This window comes from Emydura macquarii, unplaced genomic scaffold (genome assembly GCF_026122565.2).
Source record: "Emydura macquarii macquarii isolate MOO-44397 ecotype Brisbane River unplaced genomic scaffold, CSIRO-AGI_Emac_v2 contig_3019, whole genome shotgun sequence".
NCBI classification, from domain to species: Eukaryota; Metazoa; Chordata; order Testudines; family Chelidae; genus Emydura; species Emydura macquarii.
The window spans coordinates 5,886,363-5,911,651 of NW_027133156.1; the positions used below are offsets into that span (position 1 = coordinate 5,886,363).

The 25,289-nt window shown below is 42.4% G+C and overlaps 2 protein-coding genes across 4 annotated transcripts in view; one reads left to right on the top strand and one right to left on the bottom strand.

Moving 5' to 3' along the window:
• Window positions 1-10,307, bottom strand: part of CASP8AP2 (caspase 8 associated protein 2) — a 28,135-nt gene extending 17,828 nt beyond the window's left edge. Inside the window, exons 1-6 of one of the 2 annotated variants that reach the window (XM_067530016.1) lie at window positions 10,185-10,307; window positions 7,964-8,039; window positions 5,833-5,907; window positions 3,591-3,691; window positions 2,271-2,345; window positions 1,037-1,152 (exon numbers count right to left, since the gene is read on the bottom strand). In XM_067530016.1, the coding sequence (XP_067386117.1) occupies window positions 1,037-1,152; window positions 2,271-2,345; window positions 3,591-3,691; window positions 5,833-5,907; window positions 7,964-8,012 (416 nt within the window). In that variant the 5' untranslated portion in view covers window positions 8,013-8,039; window positions 10,185-10,307. Of the gene's footprint in view, window positions 1-1,036; window positions 1,153-2,270; window positions 2,346-3,590; window positions 3,692-5,832; window positions 5,908-7,963; window positions 8,040-9,255; window positions 9,331-10,184 lie in introns of those variants that run through there. The other variant, XM_067530017.1, reaches the window with a different exon arrangement.
• A 910-nt stretch (window positions 10,308-11,217) lies between these two features.
• MDN1 (midasin AAA ATPase 1) overlaps window positions 11,218-25,289 on the top strand; it is a 147,414-nt gene continuing 133,342 nt past the window's right edge. Inside the window, exons 1-3 of one of the 2 annotated variants that reach the window (XM_067530039.1) lie at window positions 11,218-11,857; window positions 21,686-21,778; window positions 24,378-24,604. In XM_067530039.1, coding sequence (XP_067386140.1) covers window positions 11,759-11,857; window positions 21,686-21,778; window positions 24,378-24,604 — 419 coding nt within the window. In that variant the 5' untranslated portion in view covers window positions 11,218-11,758. The remainder of the gene's footprint in view (window positions 11,858-21,685; window positions 21,779-24,377; window positions 24,605-25,289) is intronic. The other variant, XM_067530040.1, reaches the window with a different exon arrangement.

The window sequence follows — 25,289 nt, forward strand, 5'->3', positions numbered from 1 at the left end:
ATTGACAAGTATGACAGCCCCTCCACAGCTCTAAGGGGACACAGAGACTGTGTCACCCCACCTCTCCTGACAAAAGCCCTATGCCAGGGGTGGCTAACCCACTCCCCTGAATGCGGCTGGAGAGCCCCACAGGGCTCTTTGCATGCAGCTCTTTGCTCTGAAATTGACAAGCAGCCTGGGAGGGGAAAGTGAAATTGACAAGCTGCCGCTGAAATTGACCGATTAATTGTCCCCAGAGTGTAAGGGAGGAGAGGAGCTTGTCAATTGACAAGCTGCCCCCGAAAATGAGGGATCAGCACGAATTTCGGCGGAGGGTAAGGAAAATGTGGCTCTTAGCATTATCAAGAGCTATTTTTTGGCTCTTCATCTCTGACTGGTTGGCCACCCCTGCCCTATGCCTTTTGTGGAGGTGGTTTTATTTTGCCAGCAAAACAGGGCAGTTTTGTCAACAAAAGAGTGATTGCAGTGTGTACACCAGGATTGTTGACAAAACTCTCTAGTGTAGATAGGCCTAACACCTATGCCTTGAACTCCCTGGCCTAGGACAGCCAGAGTATGGCAAGTTACTAAATTATAGAGAGCACCCTAACAACTAACAGAGGAGGTACAGCTCTTCAACACCTAGTTAGAGAGGCCAGCAAGAAGTATGCAAAAAATCTATTGGGTTTATCAGTAATGAGAGCAGACTAGCTCTGGAGCTGAAATATGGATGAAAAGTCTACACTGAAATGCACATACAAAGGGACAAGTAAACTACCTAAAATGAATGGATGTCCAAACCAGACCCAAAGATAAGGCAAAGTACGTGATCAGTCCTTTGGGAATTCTCAATGATCCTGGGGTAGAACCCAGAGAGTTCAGGTCAGCCCTTCGGGCAAAAAAAAAATGTACAAAGGTTAGCTATAGACAACCATTTACTAAACAGTGATTTTTCATGTGTTCACTTCCACTTAAAATGCATTAAAGGTTTCTAATAGAAGGATATAAACATTTTCAGGCAAAAAGTAAATAATAAATTAGATCTATCTACTTGTACCTTTGGTGGAGATTACTGATTTCCTCATCCTTGCGATTAATTTCCACTCTAGCAGTTTTGATAAGTGCTGAAATATTCTTTTTAAGGGCCTGATTTTCATTTTGTAGAATGGAGTTCTATTTAAAAAATGCACGGAGAATTAGCCCCAAATATTTACCCTCATACATGAATAAAAACATCTTTAGACACATAGGATAGCAATTAGGAAAACACACATTCCTATTAAAACAGACTACAAAATGTATTGCAAGAGTTATTTAAAAGGCAGTGAATGAATGGTCTCTCTCTGAGTCAAAAATCTTCACTCTTACTTATGTTCCCTGTATTTTTGATAAATTAAAAAATATAACCACCACCAAGATGTAAGCATATTTTATACAGAAAGCTCATGGAATTGTACACATGTAATCTACCCCCTTCCTTGCTCCATGCCCTCTCTACTATTTGTTGCTCTCACTGTCATTGTGTCAAGTGTACAATTTATCTTATAAGCTTTACAGGGCACGGATTGTAATTTTCTGTGTTACATACACACCTTATAAAAGATGCTTATGGGTGCTATAAAATTTCTAGAGTTTGTATTCTAAAACAATTTTCCTTCCTCTATTGTAACCTCATCCTCCTGGCAACATTAGTGTCCACAGCAGGGCATACTGGGCTGATCATGGGCATCAAATTCCTCTCAGCAAATAAAATTATACAGGAACAAATTTTGAGGTGTTGAGCACCTTCAGTTCTCACTGGCATCAGTAAGTGGAAAGTGTTCAGCATCTGGTCTTCATTTTTTGCTTTTAACTCCCTTTCTTCAGGATTAACTACTCTGCATAGATACTGAGACTCTGACATTATAAATTAAATAGACATTATCAACAGAAGAATTAGACATCTTTGCAGAAGCAGCCAGCCAGCTTTCTTTTTAAAGTATAAAGTGGTTCCTAAGAAACTAGTTTACATTATTATATGTAATTTTAGAAACAGAAGTGTATTTATCTAGTAATCTACTAAAAGTACTGACACATTTTGACATCAGTATATCCTACAAAGAGACAACAAGTGACCACCATTTGCTTTAGAGATTCCTGGGGAAGTTATTGCAGTAGATACCTACCAAAAAGATACAATATTTAATTAGTTGTGTTATTCTCTCTCAAAGCAATATACATCTGATGCTTTATTAGTGTATTTAAAGCAAACTGAATTCTCAATGATAAGTCTTGAAAATACCCTTTAGTACCTGTGCCTGTACTTCCTTAAACTTCTTCATCAACTCTTTAATCTGCTGTTGACATTTTCCATACTCTGCCTTCAACTGTAAAAGAAAGGAGTTTTCACTTTATAGAGGTTGACCATTTATGCAAAAGTTGGTTAAGTTAATGATTCTAAGATTTGTATCTGGAAACTGTTCTTAAGTTAAGAACACAGCTTATAAAATGACATTTCTTCCCAATACCATTCTCATTTTAAAATATTAACTTGCCTAAAAAGCTGTCAGACAAAAAAATCAAGTTAGCCTATGCAGGTAGATATATAAAATAACTTCTCCAGTTTGGGTGTTAAAAAAGTTATTAAAAACCTCACTGACCTGCACGTAAGCAGAGCAAACTATGCATATGTACAGTACAGTGGCAAGCTGGGGAGTTAAAGGAAACAAAGCCACTGGGAGATGAGGATGAGCTTATCTGGGGGTCATAGAACAAGCTTCTGCAAAAGTGGAATTTTTGATGCGTTTAAGACTGTGCTAAACAGCAGTTCTGCATGCATTCCTTCTCTTACAACCTTTAAGAGCTCTGTGGGAAGAGCAAGTCCTGCAGCTTTCTCTGGTTTTGTAAAGTACGAGTCCCCATCAGGGACCCTGTAGACGTTATAAAATACAGAAGACTCTCAGTTTAAAATAAATAGAATGAAAAATGCTAAAACCTAAACTTTCCAAAAACAGTCAAAGGAACAAGTTCTTGTTAATGTCAACAGAATACACAAAGTTTTAGCATTTCTAATTTAAGATTTTTTTTTAATCATCCAGGAGTTAGGAAACTTTTATAAAATGAACATGCAATTTTCCAAACAGTCATACTTATCACACAGATTAGCCAACTGCCTCCAAATTTCCAAAATATTTTCTTCTTTTTATTAGGGAACTACAATTAAGAGGTTTCAGGTAAAGCAGTTTAAATTTTGTAAAATCGGAGGCAGTTTCAAGGTTAGTTTTCTGATAAGCCCAACCACACCCTTAAATATACAGACCATCTCTCCATAATCAGTGCAAGATTTTTTTCAGAACATAATTGGGAGGAGGACTGAAAGGCTCCAGGGTATAATCTCATCATGACACTTCATGCATTAACATGAGAATAGACAGTGCCATAATTAGAACATGAGCCCAATTCCCTTACGTAATCCTTGAAATTAAGATACAATTGTTTAGTGCATAGTTTTGTTACATTAAAGTTTTCTTTTCTTCTATGATTTGACCACTAGTGTTTTAAAACAATTTTTGCAGTCTGCTAGCACATATGACTATTTTTTCTATATTAGCTGTAGTCATATTAATACACACGTCATTGTAATTTGCTTCCTTTGCAGTTCCTTCTTCAATCAGGATCTCATCAAATAAGTTTAAACAATTTCTGGTTGGTGTAGACTTTTGAGCAGGATTATCTGAAATAAGAAATACCCATTAGGTAAAGGAAAAATATGATCTAAGTGGTTTGTATTATGTAGTGAGCAGACTTCTGTCACAGAGAGGCCTTTTAAACATGACTGCTCACACTCTTCAATGAGAAAGTCACAACAGTAAGGAGATTCCCTCCCCTCACCTCGCCACTTGACTATCTGTGCTACTTTTATTTTATTTGAAAATTGAACGGCCTAATTTGCATTGTAGTGTAAAAATGAATGAAATTTAGTTGTAAAGTCTACTTGCAAATATTTTAAATTTTTTATTGTTGTTACTGATTCATAGGACAGCTATTACCACTCAATGTGGGTGCATTTTGCATTGACTAATACTGTTTCCAATCAAAACAGAGAGCAAATGCATAGCAAGCCATTGTAATTTAAAAGTGTAGAGAAGGGCTAAATCAAGATGGTAGGCCAAGTTTCCAGGATTCCAGAGTCAGTGAATAATGGAAAGCCAGAACAAAGTGTGTCTTGCAATGCATTTTGTATCTAGCCAGCTTCAGTCTTAGAAACATTTCCAGTGGGAGAAGATTCCTGAGGCAGAGAGGCCAGTTACCAAGAAAGCCCAGCCTTTGACACCCATGAGTTACATATACAGGTAACAGGCAGGTCAGTCAGAAAGAGTGAGGGCAATCTCAACACTCAATCCAGTAACCAAGAATGTTCCAAAATGAAGGGCATTTAGAATGTAACTGGTAAACTTTCCTCTGTTATTTTATGTCCCCTCCCAAGTCTTGACTCACTTGCTTTAGCTCCACTGTAATGCAGAAACATAGACTACAGATGCCAAACACTCTCCCTCATCTCATCTTACAGTTAAGACTAATACTTATCGGTTAACCAGCAGCACGGGCTCTTGGTCTCTATGGTGAAGACAGATGTGCTCCTGCTGCTGCCGCCCAGGGAAGCCGAGGCCCTGGTGCAGGTGCTGGGAGGTACCCCACTGTGGAACAATGGGGAATACGGGTCCGAGACGGGAGGTCCCCCGTGAGCCAGACTGGGGATGCTACCTGGGGGCTAAGGGGAGGGGGCAGGGTGTGGGGGGACAATTATATTGGTTTAACAGTTAACCAATATAATTTTAATAGTTTAAACGGTTACCTTTTTTAAATGAAATTTACATCCCTACCCCAATCCTTGACTGAAATTTTTAGATGCTACCATAATACAAATAGATATAATTAACATAATGCACCCAGTCAGGTAGTGACACTTTATTTGTGTGTAGCATAATTCTGAAAGGTCTTTATTTTTAAACTACAAATAAAATACAATCTTTCAGAACTACACTGCATACAACATGCCACTTACCTGAATTACTGAGCTAGACGCATCATATTAATTATTACTATTTTATATCTTTTTATACTATCACTTAAAAAATGAAGCCACATTTCAGTTGCAGCACTATAAAGAATTCTCAACACAAGATTTCATATCAAATTTCAAACTCGGGGAATTGTTATGGTGGAATTATAACAAGCCTTATAAAAATCTGAAGAGAGACTTTGAAACAAAACACATCTACTCTTAAATGTGATGACTATAGGAATGCTACTATAGAAATGCCTGTTTAAAGTTTTAATAGCACTGAACACAAGAAGGTATAATGAGCTAGCTCCTAGTGAACTGCCCTAAAAGATTAAAAAACAAGATCATACACTGGCTACATTTCTCCCATCCTTTAAAAAAATGAAGCTTTTAAAAAAAGATCCATATTAGCACATGAGGTTATTTAAAAAAAAAAAGCACAAGAAATTAAGAACATAAATAATAATGTATTGTATTAATAGCAAGAGGTTTTGGGGAGGCCTATAGGCTCTCCTCAGGGATTCAGTGCTCAGACACGTCACATCTTTGTTAAAATAGTCAGTGCCAAGGATAAATCATCTCTTATGGTAGTTCAGTTAATAGATTTAAGAATGCTCAATTATATTACTGTAAAAAATCTAATTACATCTTGAATTTAAACTAATAGTTTAATGTGAAGCATGTACAGTACAACTAAGTCATAACTTATACTAAATAAACTTGCTTGAACCTGGCCTGAATAGCATCAAGAATCCTCACATAGTAGATCAAACTGAGTAAGATAATGCAGCAGTTTACTATCAACATACCTGAAACAATCGAAGTGCTATCCAACCCATCATAAATATCCACTGAGCTCTCATCATCATTCCTAAAAGGGGAAGCTGCAAATAAAGCAAGATCAAAAGAAACATTTTAAACTTTCAAGCTTTACTCTTTCTGTGCAAGTGTCCATTGTTCATTTCACAGAACTACAATTAACACTAATGTATTAATTAAAAATCTTTTAAATTTGTATAGCACCTATCATTGCCAGCTACTTTATAACTAAGCACATATACGGCTAATAAAATATAGCCACCTCTGGGATAACAAAGAACAGGCAGATAGGGATATATTAGCCAAGGACACTAAATTTCTATTCCTATGAAAAAGAATCTTTAGTGTCAATGATGAGAAGACAGATCATTGGTTCCCAAGGTCTTAGTCAGAAGACCCACACATAAACAAACGGTAAGTGCTAAGTCAGCCATGTTGAAATTTGAAACCCGAGTCCAAGGGCATGTCACACCCAAAGCTTAGATCACTCTGGAAGTTAGATAAAAGCATCACAACACCAAATGACAGAAAACTACTGCTATATTTAAAATCTCCTCCTAGTATATTAAGAAATTTAATATAGCAATTTGTTTATGTAATCTGTGTTGCAATTCAAATAGCTTATTTATATCATGAAAGTTTACTGATATTTTAATAATATAATTAGAATTCATCAGAAAAAACTGGTTCATCAAGCCTGAAATTTCCAATGAAAGCGAGCCTCCTTCAATGCTCTTTCTCTGAATCATATGAGGGGTCATCTGGCAGGCTCCAAGGAAGCCCCAACAGGTGGACTGCCTCGGGCCAGGAACCCCAGGCATCCTGAAGCAGAGCAAGGAGCCTGGAAGCCCTGAAAACTCTGGCTGAGCTGAGAGTCAAGAAGCACTGGGAGCCACGGCTCTGAGTGCTTTCAGACTCCCTACCACACAGCGGGGAGACTGGCATACTTGCCTCTTAGTGTTTAAGCTCCCAGCACAACAGCAGGGAGTCTGAAAGCCACAAATGAATCTGGGGCTGTCAGGCTCTCTGATACTGACCCCCTGGTCAGCTGGCTCCCTGGGATGCCTGAATCTTGGAGCAGCTAGCTCTCCAGGCTGTAGGAGACAGCCAGCTGGCCTGGGTGTTTGGAAGCAATGAGGTTCCCCAACCCAGGGGCAATCTGCAGGCAGAGAAACCTAGATCTCGTGCAGCTGTAGACACAATTCACATCAGTTTCATTGCTGCTACTCAGTGGTGGGCAGCAGTGAAACTGATGTGAATCGTCAATTTCACTGAGCTATTGCTGGGCATCAAGGAGCATATTTCATTTTTGTGACACCTTGTTTCAGTATTTCCAAAAGAAAAATTCTCAGAATTCAATATTTCTTGTAAACTGGGGGAATTCAGAAATTTCTTATGAACTGGAAATTCTGAATTTCAGTCAGCTTTAAATGTAACATCCCCTTTTATTTGTCTTATTTCTCACTTAACAATCTGTCTTTTCATAACAGACTTCTTCTCATGCCCCTAGTCATTCTCACTGCCTTTCTTTGAACCCCTCCAATTCTGCAACATGTAGTTGTTATTACTGAAGATATTAGTATGCACAGTGCATCTGAAATTTATAATCTGGTCTTGTGTGCCTTGTTTTGATTTTCTCCTGGTTAGTAACATAATGTTTACAGTATCTTGATTGCTTGTGCAGTACTAAATGAAAGTAAATGTACTCATGAATACACAGCAGACACAAACTAGTATATCGCCTGTAATATTTCCACATAAAAAATGGAGTTCAGGTTGAGGATATGTATTAGCAATTTAAAGGTAAGAGACATTACAGGGATGTTGCAGTTATCTCAAAATCATGCATTATAAAACTCAGGAAATTCAGAGTTAAGGTTACACTTAATCTACACACTTTAAGGTACCCATACAACCTTAACTCTGGTCTGTGCTGACACCATGCCATAACCATGTGATTATGGTATTTTAGTATTTGCAGTCCCAGGTTAGATTAAAATGATTTTTAAAAACAAATTCTATCATCTTCACCCATCATGGTATTAATATACATATGGTGTCGAGGATTTGTTGTCATCCTGCAAAGTAAAAAATTAACAACTTAGTTAACGAAGGTCTTACCACCAAAAGGGATATCAAATAATGTCAGTCCATCATCATCTGTTGCCATTATACTAATTTCCTACAGCTTCCCCATCTGTGTATGTACAATAAAAAAGCAAAATAGTTAGATTAACCAATACTTTCAAAACAATATCATGAACTAAAAGCATCTTGAAGTATCACTCATTGACACCGGTTTTGAATTCTTTCTTTAATGAAACCCACCAACAAGCAAAGTAGAGCTAGATGGATTTTTGATACCAGCTTACAGTAGATCTGTAATCTGGCAAAATAAACAAGCCTCTATCATATAAATAAAGGACAACTTCATGCATTATCAGAAGTGTTCTTAAGCAAGACACAAAAATTATATTTATCTCTATTTTATTTAATTTTGCTAAATAATCTTCATAGAAAAAAACCTTTTAATGCAGCCAACTCAGTTTACATGCATTAAGATGGTCTACATGTCTCTCTCTAAACAAATTAATGAAAATAATCCAATTCCATTCTTGCCTACAGTTTAAAAGTAAATTCCCATTACATTTATACAATTTGTATAAACACTGCACATTTACATAACGTTTTTCCTGTCAATGGATTCAATAGTACTTAACCCAAGGCATACAGTTTACAGTTGGTGTACAATCATTTCACCCGTCCCACCTCCACTGACATGCAACCATCTCTGAACTGAGGGGGGCAGCCTGATGAACATCGAATGATGCAATGCGGGAAGGCTGGACTAAGATATCTGGATACCAGCACAAGTAAATATGCTATGAAATCTTTACCAGTAAAATGTAAACTCAAAAGGACATACACAAAAGGCAGTAGTGTTTTCTGTTGAACTGACTTATACCCATTACCCCAGGCTTCATCCCCCCGCTGCAGAAGCATCATGATTTTTATTGGGGTGGATGTGAGGGATGAAGGGGTGGATGCTGCTATCTTGGGGAAAGTTATGATTAGCATAACATTCATCAGATGAGGAGTATAAGAAAGTGTGCCAGGGACGATGAATCCAGAGCGGAACTATTAAAGATGCTCTCATTAATCAGGAAAGTACCATATTCAGGGAGAAAGTTATACCAGAAGGCAACAGGTATGGGACAGAACAAGTGGGTATGTGAGAATTTGTACTGGGGGCACCAGGCTGGGGTTAGGAGGGAACAATTGGGAGTAGTACCAGGTTGGAGATAGATGGTGGGATTTGTACCAAGAGACACCAGGCTGACTAAGGTGAAGAGAGAGGCAGGATTAATACCAGGGGGTACCAGGCTGGGATTGGTTGAAAGGGGGGATCATACCAAGGGACAGGAGGCTGGGGAGGGCGATGAGATGAGATGAGTGAGTTACTTCTTGCGTCTTCCTTACAACATTCCTGCTAACACATCCCAGAATGGTGTTTGCTTTATTTTGCAACAGTATTATACTGTTGACTCGTATTTAATTTGGGATGTACTACAATCCTCATATCCTTTTCTGCAGTAATCCTTCCTAGGCAGTCATTTCCCATTTAGTATCTTATGCCATGCCAGGGATGGGAAAGGGAAGAACAGGGATTATACTATGCTAGGGATGATAAAAGTTGCAGGGGGAGAATAGGGACTAGGGATGGTGGGGGGGTGGAGATGGCGGAAACTGGGAGGACAGATGGGGGCTATGCCAAGGTGGGGATGGCAGCTGGGGGAAGGGCAAATGGGGCTATGCTAGGCCAGGGGGGAGCAGAGAAATGGGGTCATGCCAACCTGGGGATGACAGCAGCGGGGCAGGGGGATAGGGAGTAATGCCAGGCTGGGGATGGCGGTGGGGCTGCTTGTGCTGGTTGGAGGGCTTGTGCTGGGTGGCAGCTAGGAAGGTGTGGCTGGGCCAGGTCGGGGATAGAGGCGGCTGTTCGGAAGGGCGGGTTGTGCCAAGCAGGGGAAGGTGATGGGCCGGGGGGGAGGAGCGCAGTGCCAGGCGGGAATGGCAGTGGCAGCAGCAGGGGAGGGGGCTGTTCTAGGCGGAGAAGGATGCTGGTGGTGGGTCGTGCCGGGCTGGGGGCTGGTGCCAGGCCGGGGGGGGGGGGCGGCAGCTGGGAGGGGGCCAGGGGGCTGTGCCTGGCCGGGGGGGTTATGCCAGGAGAGGGTGGCGGCTGCGCCAGGCCGGGGGGGCTGCGCCAGGCGGTGTGCGGCTGGAAGCAGTGACAGGGACTGGGTCTCTCCCTTCCCACCCTGCCGCGGCCCCCGTCACCAACCGGTTGGCGTCTCTCCTTCGACACGGCCGCTCCTCGGAGACCCGGGATCCTCCCCCCCCCCCAGGGCCGCCGTTGTCGCCGCCGCCGCAGGTCCCGCAGGCCGGGCCAGGGGGGGAAGGGGCGGGATTCCGGCAACTGCCAGCCAATCAGCAGGGACGCACAGCACGTAACCTTACAGATGTCACTAGTTCCCGCCTCAAGGGAAAAAAACAGTTGGCGCCAAAGCGAACGTTTGCGGCAGCCCCGCCCCCAAGAGCCTGGCCCTGGCCCTGCCCCCCTCTCCCCACGTTCGAGCTCCGCCCCTTCAGCCCTGCGACCGAAGCTCCGTCGCTGTTGAGACTCTCGCGCTCTCTTCTGCTTCCTCTAGCTCCCGCCTCCGCTGCCCCCTGCGGCACGAGGTCCGGCCCCGCCCGCCCCGAGCATGTACCTGCCGGGAGGGGACGGACGGGTCGGGGCAGGGCTGTGCCAGGCGCGTCCTCCTGGGGCAATGGGCAAACAAGGATGATGTTCATTTTTAAATCATCATTTGGGTCTTGGATACAGCGAGCTGGACAAGCTCTCTGCCATGAAGCATTTGCAGCCTGACGCCCTTATTAAACCAACCGACCTGGTGTGGACATAAATAGATCCCATTGTAGGATCAGAGTCCAAACAGGAGGCGCCGATCCTGCTGTCAGTGTATCCATGACAAAACTCCCTGGACAAAACTCCCTGAAAACATTGTAAGGCTGCAACTTTCTCATCCAAATTCCTCCACCAGACGCTATCCTGCCCAGGTGTCTACAGGCCAATGCCAACAAACGAGTTGAAAAGAGAAAGCTACACTGCATGCGCAGCCAGTCGGTATCTAAACATGGTCGTGTTAGAGTTACCCTGTCCCCTTTCTCCCTGAGTCCGATCTGTTCGCCTCATGCAGCTACTGCGTCTGTCATGAACCTAGGCCAGGGGTTCCCATGCTCTGGGTACTCCTGACCTAGAGACACATGGCTCTAAAGGGCAAGCAGCGACTGTCTCCTCGCTATCTGTGCCTGGGCAGCCGCAGTGTCATATAAATAGTTTAGTGGGCGCTGAGGAGCCTTGGCCCCGGGCAGGAACGAGCAGCAGCATTTCGAGAACAGAGAAGGGCCAGAGTAAGACTCGCCACCGAGCGCTCCGGTGCTACTGGAACTGGGACTGGGAGGGTCTGCACTCTCGGGGACTCCCGAGGCTCGTGGAAAACTACTGATCCCAGCATGCAACGCTCGAGCTCCCGAGTGGCCGCATGAATCAAGGTGGGGCGCTTGCATGCTGGGACACGTAGTTTTCCACGGGTCCCGGGGCTGGGAGGGGGAAGCGTCTTCCTTTCCCGCAGCGTCGCTGGTTGATGACGGCTTGCCAGAAACGGAAGAAGCAGCGTCGTGCCCAGCCGCGCGACTCGAGACAAGCTGGCTGCGCGTGTCTCCTTGTCCCCTCCCCCCCACGTGTCTAGCGCGGCGTATCGGGGTTTCCAGAGGGACACGCTTCCCTCCCCCCCCACGCTCCGCGAGAGACCCCGGAGCTCGCGGCGGCGGCGGCGGTTTGTTGTGGCGCGCGGGATGGAGGCCCTGCGGCTCCGCCTGGCCGGCCCGCTGCAGCTGGTGGCGCTGCGGAACGAGAAGAGCGGCGGCGAGCTGGGCAGGTTCCTGGCCAAGCAGGTGAGCGAGCGGCCGCGCCGGGTCGGCCCAGCTGCTCCCGGGGAGACGGGGCAGCCCTGCCGCCTCGCCCCCTCCCCGGGATGGCTCTGACTGGGGAGCGAGGGAACCTCCCGCGTGCTGCGTGACCCCGCTATCGTATCCCTGTGCGGCTGGGGAGGAGAACACGGGAGCCCCCTTTCACCAGAAACACCCCGCTCGCCTGCCTCGCCAGGACTTCTCTCCCCAGAGAAATGATCCCCCTCTCCCCCCCCCGCCGAGTCCTCGCCAGCCCCCCATCTCCTTCGCGGCTCCAGCCCTCCCCAGCTCGGAAAGCATCTGCCACCGAGAAGGGAGTAGGGACAGCTGCATCCATGGTGCCTCCTGTGCAGAAAACACCACGCCCTCCCCCACGCTCCTACATCATTGCTTCCGGCTGGCTCTCACCCCTGCCTGCAATCGTTTTCCAGCCCTGTCTGCTCATGTGTAATGGGGAAAGGACAGAGCCCGTTTTTTAACTGATTCTGCATAGTTCTTTTCCTCTTCTGGCCTCTGTAGTGGGAGCCATGGGAACTCCCATTCTGACCCCTCTGTACTATCCCCTCTTCCACAAAAAGCTGTTCTTTCTTGGTTTTAACGTTCGTTGTCTTCCAGCCTGGACATGAATCTGCCCTGCAAGTGAGAGTGAGTGAGCTAGGTATCAAAATACCTTTGAGGATCTGAGCCTCCGTTTCCTCCCTTCAGTCCCCTACTGTCCCCCACACTTCAGGGTGTATTTTTCTCCCCTCTCCTCTCTGTAAATATTAGAGGATGTGTGGTCTAGTAAAGCAAAGGACAGGAAGTCCTGGGTTCTATTCTTAGGGTATGTCTGTGCTGCTGGCAGCATTGTCGACAGTGCAGGATCAATGGAGCGGCAGTAGAGACCTGTTCAATCGATCTGGAAGTCGATGCCATTAATCCACCCCCGCAAAAAGAGTAACACTGCATCGACGGGAGGGTATTTCCTGTTGGTGCAGCGCAATGGGGATGCTGCGGTAGGTAGAAGTTAGGAAGTCGATGGGAGATACGCAAGCTACTCTACGTAGCTTGTGTATCTCCCGTCCACTGTCGCCGAATTTCGCCGGCAGTGTAGACCAAGCCTTAGCTTTACCACTTGCTGTGTGATCTGGAGAAGATCTCTCATTTCTCAGTGCTTTAGTTTCTTTAACTATAAAGTGGTGCTACTTATCTACATCATAGGACATTGAGGTCTAATTCATTAATGTCTGTGAAGCAATTGGAGGTTTACAATTGGAAGGCGTAAGAGGACATCAAAGTGCAAAATTTATGTATTATATTATCTTTTATGACGGAAGTTTCAAAGCTTTTAAACTGCATATATCTACACGCATAACTCAACATTAACTTGCCCATTTGAATGCCTAGTAGGAAATGTTCCAGATGTCCAAGGGTGAGGGAACCTAAACTATCAAACTTTTTCAGAGTGTAAACTTTCATTTCAAAATGATTTATCTCTGTTATTGTTAGGAAGAACCTTCCTACTGTAAATCAATGATTTGCAATCTTATTATTTTTAGAAAGAGAGCTCCAGTCATTGCTGGTTACAGTTTTCCCAAACAGGAGTAGGAGCAAAGTGAAATTGGGTGGATTGAGTCTCATGTCAGTGTTGATGTGCACGGATTTAGCGAACACTATAAGTGAACATGTATAGGGGAGATCAGATGGCTGTGAGAACTGCAAACATGATTACGTGTGGAACTGACAAATGGTCCATGACTGTTGCAGGTTGTCATCTCCTTTCCTTGCACTGTTCACTTTTTCACATAAGATGTTGATGCACCTTGCTTCAAAGTAGTTACCGGTAACATGACAAACCTGTCACCATCTTTCTCTGTTATGGTCTGTTGCTGAGAGTGGCTGCCTTGTTTTAACTGACAATAAAATATGGCCTTGGGTGTTCTTGAGTCATCCATACAAACCAACGCAGACCAACGTGCCCAGACCAACGCAGCTGAGCCATTATGAGTATGCTTTGAGTGCTGGACATCCATCAACAATCCTGTCCCACCATTTGACCCTGCAAACAGATGGAAGGCATATGGATCTGATCAATTTTCCGGGTATGGGGCAATGTGTTTTCCATGTCTCACAACCATATAGAAGTGTTGTTGGCCCAACAGCCCAATAGATAGTTTGATAGTGCTTATTTCGGTGCCTCTATCATTCCGTAAGTGGTCTGACAACTTTCCAAATGCAGAGCTCATCTTGGCAGTGTGATGGGTAATATCATCAGTTGTGGCATTCTGTGCTCCCTAGGTAACAAAACCTCTCCACAGACTTGAGCGGAGTGTTGTTGATCTTAATAAATGGGTAGACATGCATATCCCCGGCCAGGTTCGTACAGTACTTCAGTTTTTTTTTTAGGCTAATTGTGAAACCAAAGCAGATAACTGCATGAGCAAAGTGATCAGTTATAAATTGAGTGTCATCAATCTAGTGAACAACTAGTGCATAGTCATCAGTGAATAAAAGTAAATATTAAAGCTTATTGTTTACTTATTAAGTAAAGCTGCTACTTCTGTGTGAGCAGCTTTACTCACATGAAAGCGCAGAAGTTTTGCAGATTAAACAATTTCCCATTGGTGCAAAACTGAATAAATACTCCTCTGCAGTGTTATGAAATGTATCCATAAAAATAGCAAAAAAAAGATGGAAAAGAGTGTGGGAGCCACCACGGAGCCTTGTTTGATGCCTTTAGTGACTGAGATCTGATATCTTGCCATTTTCCACCACTCTGGCCATTATTTCATTATGGAAGGACCAAATGACAAAAATAAATTTTGCTGGGCAACCAAAGGTGAGCAAAATTTTCCAGAGTCCCTTATGATTTACAGAATCAAAAGCCTTGACTAAGTTGATGAACATTATATCAAGGCCATGTTTTTGCTCCTGACATTTTTCCTGGAGCTGAGGAGCTGTAAAGATCATGCCTATAGTTCCCCATTTAGACCAAAATCCACACTGAGACTCAAGGAAGATAGTTTCCACAAAATGGGTGTTAAGTCTATTCAGTATAACCCAGTAGCAGAAGGTAGGGAAATGCAGTTACTTTAGGAACTGACATAGTTCAGGATCATTCTCATCAAACAAGTCCTGGTATTTCTCTTAATAAAGTCGAAAACTTCAGCTACCATTTTTATAAGTTGTATCCCAGGAAATTGACAAGACTGTTAGAATGATACATTTGGGAGCTGAAACTGAGAAGTGGGAAGCAGTGGAGTCAGGCACTGAGGTTATTCATGAAGTAGAAAGACCTGAGAAATGGAAGTGGGGAAGGGTAGAGTAGCAGGAAGAGGCAGAGCAGTCCATCTCTCTCTGACTGCAGACAGGAGGCCAGTGAAATGCTATGAGATCGGGGAAAGATAATGTCCTTCCAATTTCCCATAGCTGGAGCAGCTGTCAGCCCCCCACCAAAGCCCCAGGGCTGGAGGAGCTGTCGCCGCCTCCCCCCCACCCTCAACATCTGTTTTGCTATAACAAATCTCTGGCTATAACAAACGAATGGCTTGGATACCAAGGGGTTCATTATAGTGAGGGTGTACTTACTGTATGTCTTTATCCCTTTAGATATAGGGTACATGCTACTTATATCACTCTGCAGCTTCAATACTTGTGTGTGGCTCCCTTCTCATGCCTTTAGTATTTCACAAATCATTTTCAATGGGATTTGTCCAAAATCTGTTTGAAGAAGAGAATTCTTCTTTTGGGATTCATTTTAAAGAAGTATTTAAAGCTTCTCTCTCTGGTTATAAGGGATTTTGCTGCTGTACTTAAATGTGTCTCATAAATAGAGCCTCTCAGCTTAAAAAAAAATCATGCTAAAATTTCAGCCAGTCTTGATTCCTTGGCCCTGCATTTCTGGATAATGCAAGTAAACCTCATGTTTGTGAGGGACAGCAATTAATTTGAATCTAAAATGAGGGGCCACCCTGTAAATGAGAAGTATTTGTGTGTTTACTGGCTTAAATCCTCCCAGATGACTAGTGACTGAATGTTTTAGGTATTTGTTTGGACTAGAGGAAATTAGTTTGGTTTAATATAATTTTCACTTGTGGGGGATCCATATCATGTAGCACCATCCCAACTGGCACCCTTGTTGGCAACTCCACAGAGAAGCCAAGGATTGAATTGGCATGTCAACAGAATGACCCTTCTCACCATTAGAGGGATCTCTCTAGAGTGGGTTCAAGAAAGGTTGATTAGGAAATGGAGGGGGAAGTTTTCACTGCTGCTACTCCTGCCATATTTACTCTGTGAATAGAGCAGCGGTTCTCAAACTTCATGTATTGGTGAACCCTTTCACACAGCAAACCTCTGAGTGAGACCCCTCTCGCCCCTGTGGATGACTGCCCCTGGCTCCTGTGGGCTCTCCCTTCACCCCTGTGGGCTCCCCACTTCCCCTTTGCCCCAACCCCTGCACTGTGCCCTATTCACTCCTAACTCCTGCACCCCCTCCTGAGCCCACCTGGTGAAACAGGTCTGCATGCACGGAGCAGCTGGTATTGCTGCTTGCTCCCACCTCGAAAGCTGCTTCTCTATGCACCCCTAGAGATCTGTGTGTGTTGGGGGGATGACGACGATGAGGAGCGATATCAGGGCTCCCTGCATATAGCTCACTTTTCCCACTTGGGCTGTGTACGGGGAGGGCAGAGAGCAGCAGCTCCTGGTGTTCACCTCACAGCACTGCCCAGGTGGGGGAAATGACCTGGTTGCCGGGAGCCCTCGTGTTGCTTCTTGCTCTCCCCCACAGTCCCATAAGAGGGTGTGGAGGAATGTTGGGTGGGGGGGTGAGCAGTTTCTGCATATCACCACTTTCCTCTTTCCTCCCATGTTCCTCTGCCAGGAGAAAGCAATATAACCATGTAACCACGTGGGGGTCACGACTCCCAGTTTGAGAATCAATGGAATAGAGGATTTCAGTTTTCATTGGTGTCAAGGGGATGTCTTTCACAAGCACTAGCCTCACTTACTAAATCTGTGCCTATGCTGGCGTAGCCCTCTTATGTAGATGCAGCTTACCACCAAGAGAAGAATTTTTCTGTCTGCCTGTAGGTACAGTGCCTTCTCGAATGATGTTAGCTAGGTTGACAGAAGCACTCTTCTGTTGACATAGCTGCATCTATGCTATTTTTTACCACACTAGTGATAGACATAGTTATGTCGATTATAATTTTTAAGTGTAGATCCACCTTGTGCTGCATCCATGTGAGAATATATCTTCAACTTCTGTGTTTTTTTGTTTTTTTGTTTTTTTTTTAAATCAAACTCCGTTGTTCCAATAAGAAATATTTACATACAGCCTGGTCCAATAGCAATGTAAAAGTCAATTAACATAATAGGCTTTATCACCAGTATCTGAGCACCTGCCACTGTAAAATACTCAACCTGAATATTCATATCATATGAGAAAAGTTACTGTCACAAGTAACATACATTCTCTTGTTCTTAATGTGCAGTAAATATTTGGACTTCAAACTCTTGAATTGGAACATTGCATTTTCATGTGCGGAGTCTCAAATGCTGGTTTTATTAGAAGGAAATAGTTTTGGCTCCTTGTGGCAGTGTGGTTTCTGTGGATACAATTCAGGAATGTGAAGGTTAAACTACAAGCCGGAGGGTAACACAACATCCTTCTCTTTTTCCAAGTCTTTCATCACTCTGTACTGAACAACTTGAATTGAAAGGTCAGAGTCTTTCTTTATTCAGTTTATGGTTTAAGCAGCAAGTAAGGGCATTTGAGAGAGAGTTTTAAGGGACAACTGGGACACTAGATTCTGGTTCTCAGATTGGTTGATTCTTTTGGATTATTTTAAGTTTATGCTAGATTGTTGTCTCGCATTATGACTTTCACTTCTCAAATGTATATGAATTGAGGGATCTTTTAATAAAATAATAATCTGCAGCTCTCAAACGTTTTACAAAGGAGTTATTGTCATTACTCCGTCCACAGATGGGGAAACTCAGGAACAGAGAGGTGAACTGACTCCCCCAAAGTCACCCAGCAAGCCAAAGCAAAGCCAAAAAATAGACTCTAGGCTTCTGGGATCCCAGTCCAGTGTCTGAACAACTGGGGCAAACTGCTTCCTCTTAAAATATTTAGCTTTAAAACAAACAAAGAAAAAGATTAAGCTACCAGATATGCAGTCACATTAACAATAACGAAGGGATGGTGTCTGCTCAGTGCTGAGCTCCTTCTGCTTCTGTGGCTCTGAAGAGCTATGGCTGCTGTGAGTGATTCTTTTAATAAGGAAGCTGCTCCTGCAGAGGTGGAAATCATCCCTGTGATGGGTGGTTTGCAACAGCTTCATCAAACACTAGCAATTTGAAGATATTTGGTCTTTACTGGGCTTTAACAAGCCTTGTATTTACACATACCATTCTAGGTATTGTCTGGTTGTAGTTGTATATATTGTTTTATCTCACTCTTTACCCATTTCTTGATAGTATTTAGCTTCCTATGTGCTATGCAGAAGGCAGGGATGTATGTGGGATGGGGGTGGTTCAATTTGACTTTGCAGATGGCTGTAGTTACTATATTCTACCTGCAGAGCCACTAACCCCTTAATCATAAAATAAATAAATAAATAAATAAATCCCCTTTTTAAAAGGATCAAATATGGTGAGTTGTTATGACATGCATGTGCTAACCTTCAGTACAGAAATAAAAATAACTAGATAAGTGAATGTTAGGAATTGGGAGAGAAATATCTCTAACAATGTTGCTATATGTATTATCCTAACACCAGGTTGTCCTGTGATTGCTGTTTTCTAGTGTTATGAACCTCGTCTTCCCAGGCTTTCCAAATCAAACTCTACTTTGAAAATAAGGTTTTGATACTTGACTTGTTCCCCATGCATCTTAGTGCCTTCCATCTCAGGACAGAATGGGGTCTGTACGCGAAAGGAGAGAGCAGTGTGTGCATGTTCTCTTTTCAGGCAGGACAACACCAACCTACAATCGAATCTCCCATCTAGCAATAAATAAAATAAATAAAAGTCTAGCATTCAAATTAAATGTATATATTCAGTGAGATACAACTTCATGGTACACAAAAAATGGAGACTAAACAAATAGTGGCTTACATAACATAATATCACTTGGAGTGCAATTTGGCCATCAGTCTCTCCTGATATGAAGGCAACTGAAGACTATTTTCATCTACCCTTGGTGCAGTTATGCTTCTTCAAACTGACACTCTCCTTTCCTGATGTCCTTTCCAGTACACTCTCCTTTACAGCTAGAGAACTTCACTTGTTGCATCTTTATCTAGCCCAAAGGAATGACCATGTTATTTGTTGTGGAAGGAACAGTTTTATATACTTTATTTTTTGTATTCTACTTTTATACCTAGTTATATATTCTATTTTGTATTAAGCTTTTAAGACTCCATCTTGTATGCTAAAGATTCCATCTTGGATTTTTAGTAGCTTTCTCAGCCTTGAAACAGGTACATTTTACAGATGTTGCAGGTTTTTGCAGCTCTCAGTAGATAACGGGACATTGCTAGCTAGCTTCAAAAGATAGTTGTTATGGGAATCAGGGGCCCTGTCCAATTAGCAATATGGAGGAATTTCTTAGTATATCTTAGTGTAGAAAAGGTTGAGCTAATGGAAATGTACTGCAATACGTCATCTTTTTATTTGTTCTCTTTGTCTGAATACTGTATACAACTTAGTAATGTGAGTCTGTAAGGTAGAAGTCCTTGGGAGCCTTAGGGTGACTGACACTTCTCCGAGCTGCTCGTAATAAACTGCCTCAAAGAACTTTGCACCAAGTCATTATTTAGGAGGCCCTGAGCTTCCTATGACACTGTTGTCCTTGATATTAATTTAGGTGGGACTGTTATCCTCGCATTCTTTGTCCTCATGTTAAATAGTGTGTTGCCTATCAGGAAATTGCTTTTTCCAAGGCAGTAGAATGTACTCTTTGTCCTCTAGGTTTGTCTTGATTAGGAAATGTGGTTGAGTATAGGCCAAGCTTAGTTAACGTGTTAAAATAAGCTGAGGTATATTATCTGTCTAGAGCTCTAGCCTAGGTTTGAACATGACAAGCTAAAATGGAACTAAAGGTGTAACCCTGTATCTACATTAGGAAAAAGGTTGGTTTCATGTCCAGCTTAACATAGGTTGGCTAAACTCAGCTTCTTCCTACTCTAACTCTGAGGGTAAGACTAAGCTATAGTTTGTGCTTCAGTTTTAACTTGAGTTAATTGATCAATTAATTTAAGATAACATCTTTTTAAATGCTAACCTAGACACTCCATAAATGTTTGTTTCAGAACCCAAATGTTTAAACCAAACCACGTATTTGTGGAGTGTCTCGGTTAGCATTTAAAGAGATGTATGTTAACTCAAATTAACTAGGAGTCGATTAACAGGACCAAAAACTATAGTCTAAACATAACCTATGTTTGATCGTGTCTCAGATGGTAAGACCATAATTTTTAGGTATAAGCCTTTCTGAAAGGTGCTCTACATGCGATATATCAAAAAGTGGCTCCATATAAAATGGAGAGGCAAGTCTCCATCCTGCTGGAAGCCAGTGACTATTCTGGATCATGGTGCTTTTTTGCTTTTTCCCCCTGCTTTGTTTCTATGAGGAATGTTTTGTTGAAGAGATGAACTTGCTAGCATGATCTGAGCAGAGGAGGACTCTTCCTGTTCTTTTTTGGGGAGGTGTGTCAGAGCTGTTGGGTCAGTCATCAAAAAGGCCCTTACCAGCATTCAGGCATGGAGGCTGGTATCCCAGTAACAGGTCAGTCCAATGCCTAGCAATGGGGCCTGGCACCCTACTCTTCTGACCTCTTCTGCCCCCTCAAAACTTGACCAGTCCCAGGCACATTGATTCTTTGCTCAATACTTATGTCTTCCCAGTGGCTCAGTTTAAGCCAGTGTCCTCTGAGCAATGCACTTGGTAAACATGCTGTCTGTGCTGGATGGAAAAGAGACAGAGGGCTGTGTATCACTGGCACATTGCTGGCATAGCAGTCTGTCAGCTTGATATCGACCATAATGCTCAATCCTAGCTGTGCTGTTTACAGCATCCTCTTTACTAGAGGAAGTGTTGAGCTGGCCTTTATGACTCTGATTTAAAGCAGCTTTCCAAAATTGTTGGGAAAGATTTACTATTTCAGGTACAAAACCTACTTTCCACCAATTGCCATGATTATGAAAAATGATTTCACTTGCCTACTCACAGGAGAAGTAATATTTTTGACATGGAAGTATAACTTTCTAAAGCCACCTTTCAGTAAAAATCTCCTCTTAATATCATCACATATGATGCTACTACTAAGACTCCTAAATGCCCTGTGATCATATTTAAGTTATGATCCTTTTATAGAACAGGATCATTCCCAGTGTCACTGTGAGCATGCAGTTTTATATGTCCTATAGGTACTATGCGCAGTGATTAAAACATTGCTTGCTGTCATGAAATTGCTTACAGTACAGGTACTGATGAATAATAGCTGGGTTACTAGACAGCGTAACTGTGTGGATCGTATTCTGTTTCTCTTATGTTTAAGCATCCGTATATGTAGCATTTAAGGAACATAAGAATGGCCATACTGGATCAGACTGGATCCATACTGGATCAGTGGTCCATCTTGCCCAGTATTCTGTCTCTGACAATGGCCAGTGCCAGATGCAGTTCTGGCAGTTGGTAGTTTAGGGATGCTTGGAGCATAGGGTTGCCTTCCCAATCATCTCGGCTAATAACAACTGGTGGATCTATCCTCCATGAATGTATCTAATTCTTTTTTGAACCTAGTTATACTTTTGGCCTTCTAGACATCCCTTGGCAATGAGCTCCACAAGTGGACTGCGTTGTGTGAAGAAGTACTTCCTTATGTTTGGTTTTCAACCTCCTGCCTATTTCATAAGGTGACCCCTATTTCTTATGTTATGTGAAGGGGTAAATAACACTTCTCTATTTACTTTCTACATACCATTCATTATTTTGTAGGCCTCTAACATGCCTCCTGTTGTTTGTTTTCAAAGATGAACAGTCCCAGTCTTTTTAATCTCTGCTTGCATAGAATCTATGCCTTACCCCTAATCATTTTTCTGCTCTTCTCTGCACCTTTCCCAATTTTAAAGTATCTTTTTTGAGTGACCAGAACTGCATGCAGTATTCAATGTATGGGTGTACCATAGATTTATGTAGTGGCATTATGATATTTTCTGTCTTATTATCAATCCCTCCTAGTGCTTCCTAACCATCTGTTAGCTTTTATGACCGCAGCTGCATGTTGAGTAGATGTTTTCAGAGAACTACCCACAGTGACTTCAAGATCTTTCTTAAGTAGTAACAGTTCATTTAGACATTTTGTATGTATAGTTGGGATTATGTTTTCCAATGTGCATTAATTACTGTGCCCTTATTGACATTGAATTTCACCTGCCATTTTGTCACCCCCTCAGCCTGTTTAGTGAGATCCCTTTGTAATTTTTCACAGTCATCACTGGACTTAACTATCTTGAGTAATTTTGTATCATCTGCAAATTTTGCCATCTCACTGTTCACCCCCTTTTCCAGATCATTTATGAATAGGATGAATAGTACAGATCCCAAGACAGATCCTTGTGGGACCCCGCTATTGACCTCTCTCCATTGTGAAAATTGACCATTTATTCCTATCCTTTGTTTCCTATCTTTATTATTACCCATTATTACTGTGTTTTTCTGCCTTTGTAGCCTCTCAAATTTCCTTGAGCAATTCGCAATCACCATCACCATCCTGGTCAGGTGGTCAGTAGTATACTCCTACTGCTATAGACTCATTGTTCAAGCATGGAATTTCTATCCATAGCTTCTACAGTACAGTGTGATTAATTTAAGATTTTTATTTTATTTGATTCTATGCTTTCTTTCAGATATAGTGCCACTCCCTCACCAGCTCACTCTAGTGGGTCATTCCTCTATATATTTGTACCCTGGTATTACCGTGCCCCACTGATTATCCTCATTCACCAAGTTTCCGTGATGACTGTTGTATCAATATCCTCATTTAATGCCAGGCACTCTAGTTCACCCATCTTAGTATTTGCATTTGTATATAAGCACTTGTACATTTTGTCAGTATTCAGTTGTTTGTCTTCATGTATTATATTAACGTTTGACTATTCCTCACTAGTTCCTATCGGTACTTTACCAACTTCATTCCTATCCTCTTTACTAGGTTATAAAGTTCCCCTTTTAAGAAATTCATCCCTAATCCTCCATAATTCATCTATCTGAATCCTGTGCTCCTCCACATCTCTCAGCTTTCCCCCAGCCCTTAATCTAAAATTCCTATACTACCTTTTAATATTACATGCTGTTTAGGTTTAGGTGGATCCCTTCCTTTCTATATAGGCTCCTTCTTTCCCAAAAGGTTCCTCAGTTCCTAATGAACCTAAAACCTTTCTCACTACCCCATCATCTCAGCCATGCATTGAGACCCTACCGTTCTGCCTGTCTTTCTGTCCCTTCGTGTGGAACTGGAAGCATTTCAGAAAACGCTACCATGGAGATCCTGGACTTTACTCTTATGTAGCAGCCTAAATTTTACCTAGCAGCCTACAGGACCAAATGACTGTCTCAGAAACAAAATTTATAAGCATCCCTGTCAGCTGTCTTATTAGAGTAGCTGAAGATTGAGTAGTCTTGGAGACTTTCACCTTAGATATGATCCCTCCAGCCAGTATTGAGGTATGTGAGTAGTACAGGGAAGTTTATGCTGGTCCTGTCTGTGTCTTGCCTGTCTTATGAATGAATAAAGGACTTCAGTCTCAGCTTCTCATCTTCCACAAGTAATACAATTAATACACAATACCAATTAGGCAAAATTGGGTATGTGCATTGTTACCTTTTGATTTTATGCAGACCCACTTTTATACTGATCTGCGTGATCTTTGTACAACTTATCAGTCATAACAGCAATTAAAAATAATAGAATATTTTGCTACACAAAATCAAGCGCCTATTTTATATTCTGTAATGAACAGACTCTTCTCTGTCCCTGATGAATAGAAAACAATTGAGTCAACCAATTTGTAAAATAAAAATAGGTGACTCTACACTGGTGTCAGAGAAGAGTATGGTTTTTGATTTATTCTGTTGTGAGAGCTGAGAGGAAGTGAGGGAAACTTAGTGTTGGATTTCACAAAACAAAAACAAAATTGATGATATGTGCGGAGCTGGTAATACAAATTGTGTTGCTTGGAGTGAGGAGAATGAGTGTTGCATGAATGTATTTATACTGCTTTATGTTTGGCTACACAGAGGCAGAGAGCCTTGAGCAAGAAGGGAGAGTAGAGGTGTCACCTTCCTATCCTTCCCTACCTCCTAACTCCACCGCTGCTACTTATCTGTTGTGCTGCCCTGATTTCTGTTTAAAATTCCTGGTTGCATCTCAAACTGACTGGCAATGTAGGTAGCTGAAACATGATAACTCATTTCTGAGCGTTAATTGTCCTTTTCCTCTTTCTTCTCCTCCAGATCTGGAGTCGGCAGGATCGCCAGCGTATCCTCAATGCCTTAGCCCACTTGTTATTGGATAAAGAATGTACTCTATTGATTGGTCGTCAGTTTCGACCGATCCTGCTGGATTTACTGGAAAGAAATGCAGAAGCCATTAATGCTGGTGGCCAGATCAACCACGATCTGCATGAAAGGCTATGTGTAGCAATGAGCAAGCTCATTGGTGACCATCCTGATGTGCTGCCGTAAGTGATGTGAAGTCTGCTTGTGTGGTGATTGAATTTATTTGCTGTATACTAGGTAGTGCTGACTGGTCAGTAAGTGGGTCTTCTGGCTATGTGGGAAAGAGCAGCTATTTTCATATATTTTTATTGCCCTGGTAATGAACATTTCTGGAATTGAAACTATGGCTGAGAAAACCCAAGGTTTTAAATTAAAGGAAATGTTTAAATGAATGTCTGGTGTTGTCTAACATGGTATGCATCTTTTTCAACGATTTGAAATGAAATAGAAAAATATCTGTCATGCATGAGAAAATTATTCATTGGCCAAAATTTTCAAAACTATTCATTTAAAATTAGGCTCCTAAATCCAGATTTAGACTTAAATAAAAGTGATCAGTACTGGTTCAGCAAATTGGAATTAACTCTCTACTGACAAGGGCATAACACTGGTTAGTCAGGAACTGGTGCTGACCACTGTTTGTCCTTGTCATCTGAGTAATCTGAGTAAAGTGACTGCTGACAAATGACTGCTAAAATGATTATTTATAGTGTTGTTGTAGTAGTGTTGGTCCCAGGATATTAGAGAGACAAGGTGGGTGAGGTAATATGTTTTATTGGACCAACTTCTGTTGGTGAGAGACAAGCTTTCGAGCTACACACAGCTCTTCTTCAGGTCTGGGAAGGGTAGTCAGGGCTGGTCTACACT